This window comes from Orycteropus afer, unplaced genomic scaffold, assembly GCF_000298275.1.
Source record: "Orycteropus afer afer isolate SDZICR_OR568_19922 unplaced genomic scaffold, OryAfe1.0 scaffold00585, whole genome shotgun sequence".
NCBI classification, from domain to species: domain Eukaryota; kingdom Metazoa; phylum Chordata; class Mammalia; order Tubulidentata; family Orycteropodidae; genus Orycteropus; species Orycteropus afer.
This window is the reverse complement of record NW_006922172.1, coordinates 1,002,719-1,010,097: the sequence shown is the minus strand read 5'-3', so window position 1 is coordinate 1,010,097 and position 7,379 is coordinate 1,002,719. Positions and strand designations below refer to the sequence as shown.

At 35.2% G+C, this 7,379-nt stretch overlaps 1 protein-coding gene across 1 annotated transcript in view; it reads right to left on the bottom strand.

Moving 5' to 3' along the window:
* The window catches only part of HEATR1 (HEAT repeat containing 1), a 115,784-nt gene that overhangs the window by 54,291 nt on the left and 54,114 nt on the right, over window positions 1-7,379 (bottom strand). The window contains exons 13-19 of the mRNA XM_042783022.1: window positions 6,621-6,716; window positions 5,666-5,754; window positions 4,583-4,794; window positions 4,125-4,246; window positions 3,212-3,403; window positions 435-618; window positions 149-285 (exon numbers count right to left, since the gene is read on the bottom strand). Of these exons, the coding sequence (XP_042638956.1) occupies window positions 149-285; window positions 435-618; window positions 3,212-3,403; window positions 4,125-4,246; window positions 4,583-4,794; window positions 5,666-5,754; window positions 6,621-6,716 (1,032 nt within the window). The remainder of the gene's footprint in view (window positions 1-148; window positions 286-434; window positions 619-3,211; window positions 3,404-4,124; window positions 4,247-4,582; window positions 4,795-5,665; window positions 5,755-6,620; window positions 6,717-7,379) is intronic.

Below are 7,379 nucleotides of genomic sequence, written 5' to 3'. Positions count from 1 at the left end.
GAGCTGCTGCATTGTAAATTTTGGTCAATGACATGAGACAAAGTATATGTGAACTGCTGTATGAAAAGTGAATTTACTCTGTAAATCTTCACCGAAATCCTAATAAAAAAATAAATAAAAATAATCCCTTTTAGGATGAGCCTAATACCTTCATGAAAAGTTTCAAAAGAACCCTGAAATGAACAGCATCAGCACCAATGAGTATAATTTCAAAGAGTGCAATAAGCAAGTGCAGATAGTGTCTACTGTCTTCTTTCATTTGTTCAGGATTCCACCATCTATCATCTGCATGGACGGGAAGAAAAAGATAAACAATGCATAAGCCTATATGAACATGCTGCTGGAAACTTAATCAAGACAAATAATAATCATGGAGTCAATACTGTCAGTTTTCTGCAGTATCAAACTGAACAGATGCTCAGCTTGTGTCTTACCTTTAGGAAAACATTTAGGAACCTTCAGTGCATGAATAAAATTTTTCAGTGAAAATATGAGTAAGACAGAGTCTTCCACAGCAATCATCTGACCCGTGTTGAGCCGTTCTATGTAATGTGCCCATAACTCCACTGGTGTGCCTCTGTCTAACATCAGCTCAAAATGCCATTCTGGGAGGATTTCCTGAAATGTTAGAGGAAATAAAAATCAGTATAAACGTACAGGGGCTCTTAACACCTTTATGACCTGCACAACCTATAGCACCCACCTATAATTTCCTCCTCTGGGGTGGCATAACTGCTTCCCACTGACAGTACATGCAGCCATGAGGAAGGGACATGTTTAACTGTTTGAAATGGAAGAAATGGGAGTGTGCCACAAATTACTGTTTTTACAGGGTACTGTATGAAGTGATGCATCCTGGAGATATGATTTTGCAAAATTTTTATCTCTTTTATTAGGAGATAAGCCTTGTAAATATCTTTCCAGGTTCCTGTGCATTACCTGGAAGCTGCCTTTCTCACAATGATTCCATATTCACATGAATTTTGCATTTTCAGGTGCCTGTCAAGAGATCTAGAAGGCAGTGCAGAGTCCAGATGGACATAAGTGCCCACTAACCCCCCTCATGGCCAGAAGGACATATATGCCCCATGATTTTGCCCTCAGAATTCAGAGTAACAAATGCATCCCACGTAGTATGTACTAAAATCCTTAATTCATAATAAAATTTCAGAAATGCTCCTTTATTCAGCATGCTTTCCATGCATGAAAACACAAGGTATCAACAAAAAATTCAAAGCAGAAAATAACTAGGGCATGAAAGGATAACAACGGTTACATGGGTATACTGCAGGGATGTATGAGTAGGCTCTTTGGGAAATAAGCAATACTCTGTCAACATCTGCATTTTGGTGAAGAAAGGAATAATAGCTTTCATCAGATTTTAAAAGAGATCTATCAAGATGCATAAGAAAAGATGTAGATACATTCCCTATGGCTTCATTTTATCTATTTTACTTAAACATCATTCCTAGAAACAAATTTTATTCATGTAAGTTGTATTTATCAGATAAAGGATAGGAATGAGTAGGCATGTTTCTAAAGAGAACAAGAAGTTGGATTTCCAAGAGATCCTTAAAGGACTACTCTCAACTCACAATTTTATTCCAAATCTGAAGAAAGAAGGTACATGACAAAATCTTGAATTTACAGATGAGTCTAAACAAGTAGCAAAATGTTACTAATGCCAAATGCCAAAAGGGGACAAGAGTAAAGGTGCAGAAAAATGATGAATGTGTAGAGTAGTAAATTGGAAGGAAAGAACCCAAAACCACTTATGAGAGAATGTTTTTAATGAGGGTTTTAACTGGCTCGATTTGCTGATAGGTCCAGAAAGAACATGAACCTCAGAAAAAGTGTTTAAAAATACAAGTGTTATCCACTTATTTATAATATCCCAATCTGACAACACTTCGAACCTTGGGAACAAGTATAGTTTAGAATATCACGCTTTACAAAGACAAAAAGAAGTTAGAGGGTAAGAAGGGCCAATCTAAAATTATCAGGATGTACTCCTTTAAAGCTTACATCACTTTAGCTAAAAATAAAAATGACTGTGACCAGAACTCAGAAAATACTGAGGGCATATAAAAACTCAAAAAAGATGTTTTCCATTTAGAAAATCCTATACTGATGAGCCTTGGAGGACAAATAAAAATAAGATATTATTTATTATGTATGGGAGCTTTGGTGGCATAGTACCTAAGGCATTTGACTGCTAACCAGAAGGCTGGTGGTTCAAACCCATCAGCCACTCCTCAGAAGGAAGATTGGGCAATCTACTTCCGTAGTGATACCACCTTGGAAACCCAAGGAGAGGTTGCTATGACTCAGATCCAACTCCACAGTAGTGAGTGAGTTATTATGTATGGCAAATATTATAAGCAATAATCTTGTTACCTTAAGACATGATACTACATAAAAATATAAAAGCTAAAACATGCTCTTTAGTAATGACAATAATCGTCTAAGGAAACTCAAGTCTAATGCAATAAAATTACAATAACACAAAAGCTCTGTTTTTAGTTAACAATAAATATTTTGTTCAAGCACTAAATTACCAAGAGGTATATTCATCACTAGAAGTACTTAAGCATATTGGATAGCTACCATATAAACAGCGTAGTGCCTAAGGCACTTGACTGCTAACCAGAAGGCTGGTGGTTCAAACCACCAGCCACTCCTCGGAAGGAAGATGGGGCAATGTACTTCGTAGTGATGCTGCCTCAGAAACCCAAGGAGGGGTCGCTATGAGTCGAGTCCAACTCGATGGCAAACAACAACAACAACAACCATATAAACAATAAAGATTCAAACATCAGACACAAAACTTTGTAACCCTGATATACTATTAAAAAAAACCTCACCAGGAACTCAGGTGGCATAGTGTCTAAGGCATATGACTGCTAACCAGAAAGCAGGTGGTTCACACCCACCAGCCACCCAATGAGGGGTTGCTGAGTCGAAATCAACTCAACGGGAATGAGTTTGAACATGCTATAATTCAATTTTAACACCATAACAACAACATAATTCAATTAAATTTTCTGCAAAAGCAAGTTAGCCACCAAATCCACTGCTGTTACCCAAGGCTGCTCCACATTTCACCCAGCTAGTATCCACAGACTTAGCATCCCTACCCCAGTCATCATGGCTTCACTGTGATTAACAGACAGGTTATCACCTTACTCCCCAGAGACTCTGTACTCCTTACCACTGCAGTAATGACATTTCCCAGCTTCTTTATTTTTTTCTGCAACAAACGGAAGACCCTTATCGCAAATGGAAAGTGAGTTCCCTTTAAAGATGAACAGCAACTGACAAGCACAGACATAATCACATGAGCGGTCACTTTCTGCCTCAGGTTATAGGCCTCCTTTTCACCAACACTTATTAAATCTTCCACCTTAAAAAGTAAACACATTCCATTACTGCCAGCTCTTGGTTTTCATAAGGCCATTTTTCTACCTCATGTCTATCAAGATAATATGTGTTTTAAGGTAAAAATAAAATGAAAAATATAAAGCCTTAAAAAAATAGTAGTTAAGTACTAATTTCTTAATAATTATAAAAATAAACAATTTCAGAAATTGTAAAGATATGATTGCATTTACCAATTAGATAACTGTTTTTAAAGTGTCACATCTAATATTTTCACAGAAGTTTATTTACTATTAAAGCAAAGTAATTTTCTCCTCTTTCAGGAGAAAGTATATAAATACTTTACATTTTACTATTTGACAAAAAATATGTAACTATATTCTAATATTTTAAATGAGAATAATGCTCACATTATTCATACAGATCCAATATAGAATCACATTGAAAAAAAATGATTCAAAATGTTAAGGATTTCAAATAATCAGCAGAATATACTAAACAACATTGTACATGTTTAGAACAATACAACAAATTCAAGAGTGCTAAACATAGAATATGGAGGAGGAAGAGGAACAAGGATGAAACAAAGGGGAAGAGGAGAAAGAAGGAGGAAGGAGGTGATGAATAGGAGGAAGAGGAAATGGTGCAGAAGCAGCTGCAGAAGCACAATGCAGGAAAACAAAAGCTGAGAACATAGTATAGCTATGAGAAGGAAATCCAGGGGTGGACTATCACAGTTCACCTACCATCTTTAACACTGAAGAAGAATCCCCTGAATTTATATTATCTGCCAACAACTGAATCATATTCTGATTTGCTATACCAATTAGTTTTCCAGACTTTGAGCTTTTAAGCACATTTTCAAGAGCTGTTAAGGAAAAAAAAAAAAAAAAAAATTGCATCTACAAACTATGTGTGATTAACCCAAAGAATAATGTGAAGTAAGAAATTTAGGTAAAACTATATGATTTTCCTATGAAAGTTTGCTTTTTATTTTTCGTCAAATCTGAATTTGTCTGTCTGTAGATATGTTGGCCTTTCACTGTATATTTTTTTTATCTTAAATATTTTTGAAATTTTGTTGGTATGTAACTTAACAAAGACAACATTAAAATAACAATTATACACAAATTTTTACTCTACTTAACTCCTTTTTAAATATTATCTGCTCACTCTTTCCATAAAAACAACTGAATTTTCCTACCTTCTTTCCATCCTCTTAACAGAGGGTGCAGAGAACAAATTCCTGATTTTGACAAATATATAGCAATTTTTATCTCAGCAGACTCCTTGTCATCACTGATGATGACCATATACGGTAGCAAATGTACCACCACCTTAGTTGCCAACTGATGGTTTTCACTCAGGATCTCTTCTTTAATTAATACGTTTGTTGCTATCTCAAGTACCTTGTACCTAAGAGATACATAAGCACATTTGCTTGAGAGATGCATTATACTTTTATTCAGCAAAAATTCATTGCATTGTTTCAGCTCAACTGACCGTTCCCAGGTTTCCTTAAGAAAATTATTATCCAAAGCCATCAAGACATTTTAAATCTGTGCTAATAAATAAATCATCAGGGACAATAATTTTAAACTCTAACCCTCTCAATCCCTTTTTAAAGAAAAAAAAACATATGGCATTCAATGTCTCACTCCATTAGAAATCAGAGATTCATTCATTCTTTCCTATCTGCTAAGAACTAGGTATGGCAGATAGAGAAACAAAAGACTTGCTCTAATCCTCTTAAGGAGCTTAGTCACTTTCACATGCTAAACTTTGGTGCTAAAAGTGAAATAACCAAAGCTCATCAAATATTTACTACAGAAAGCATTACATGTCTCTGAAATTATTGTACCCAGGGAGGCGTCACTAAAGTTGGATGCAACTCGATGGCAAACAACAACAATTATAAAATAATGTTATCCTTGTAAAAACATCAAATGTATAGTTATATAGAGTAAAAAAAAAAAAACACGCTTCTTCCCGCCCTAGTTCCCAGAGTTCAGAATTAATTTCATACATTATATACTTCTACTTTGGTTTTTATTATGGGAAAAATTCAAACATGAAGAATGGCATGATGAACCCCCCAAATATGCACATTAATTATTTTTACAATGATAAAAAGTATCACATTAAGATCCATTCCACTACCACAGATAAGAGGTTATATAAATTAAATTTAAGTTGCAAAAACCATTTTTTCCAAAAAATCAGTGTGAACTTGAAACAAAAAGAAGGTTATTAACTCAGAAGAATATAAGGAGAGATGCATACCTACCATCCCCTATTCTTTGAAGCTTCTACTTTTCTAAAAAGATTCAGAAGATTTGAAACCATTACTTCTGAACTAAAGTGGTGTTTGGAAATCTAGAAGTAAAAAAAAAAAAAAGTAAATTTTTATTTGCTTCAAATACATATAAAGGAGCTCTGATGGCACGGTGGTTAAAGCATTTGGCTGATAACAAAAAGCTTGGCAGTTTGAACCCACCAGCCACTCCACGGGAGAAAGATGAGGCAATCTGCTTCCATAATAGTTTACAGCGTTGGAAACCCTATAGGGAAGTTCCCTCTGTCCTAAAAAAGGGTTTTCCATGAGTCAGAATTGACTCAATGGCAGTGGGTTTGGTCAAATACACATGGTACTTTTTCAATGAACTTTAAAAGATAATAAATATAAAAAATTTATCTCCTAAGAATCCAAGTTGTTGTTGTTATTTGCCGTCGAGTCGGCCCCGACTCATAGTGACCCCTCCTTGGGTTTCCGAGGCAGTATCACTATGGAAGTAGGATCGCCCAACCTTCCTTCTGAGGAGTGACTGGTGGGTTTGAACCGCCAGCCTTCTGGTTAGCAGTCAAGTGCCTTAGGTACTATGCTACCAAAGCTCCCGTATAACTTAAAAATTTTATGAGAACAGTATCTCAAAAGTAGCATTTATGAATTAATTTTCCATGGTCCTAGGACATTTACTATTGATAAAAATATATTAAAAGCAGTATGAAATTTACATGGCACTTTTCCTTTTTGGAAAAAATTTCATATACATCCAATTGTATAGTCTAATTATTCTTAAGAACTTCCCCTAACCAGACTTAGTCTGTGCTCTCAAGAACATAAATTTCCATTGGAAGAATAATTTAAAATATTTTTCTGTGTAGAGCACAGATTCACATGAGAAGGGAATAAAAAATTCATAAACAAAAATTACATTTCAATGAGCAACAAATTTACTCACCTCCAAAGCACTTAGAGCTGACAGAACAACATCTATACTATCATCACCTAATCGGGTTAAAACAGCTTCTTTTATGAAAGACTCATCAATACTCTCCTGAGGAATAGAAAAAAAAAAATTAATTTTCCTGTGGCTAATAACTTTGTAAGACCTCACACTAGAAAGAAAGCAGCGTTTCATGAAAAGCACTCCAGAAAACAAGTCAAGGAACAAGGTTCTGGCCTGGCTGAGACAGTCAATGTTCCAAAGCATACTCACATTGAACTAGATAATTTCTAAAGAGTCTTTTTTGGATTAGTGATTGTTTGATATAAACTTTTTCCAGTTTCTACTGAAAGTTCAGTAAAATATGTATAATTTAAATGTAATCTTTGCACTGAGGTAATTAACTGGTTAAAGAGTCTAGATGTTGAAAGTACATGCACTAAGGAATCAGAATATCTAGCCTTAATACTCTGCTGTGCCACTAGCTATGTGACTTTGGGCAAATTACTTAACCTTTCAGGGCTCTCATCTGGAAAACAGGGTTAATAACAGTATCTATCTCAAAGAGTTGTTAGAGAATTAAACAATATGCTAGGGTTTAGAATAGTGCATGTCTCACATGTAGTAAGTACTGTTAAAAGTTAACTGTTACTATTATCTAGGTTTTTATAAGAATAAGGACAAGGAGGTGGGGCAAGATGGTGGACTAGGCAGAAGGATTGCACAGACCCTCTTCAACAAAGAAAAGGGAAACCAATTAACACAGACACAGAA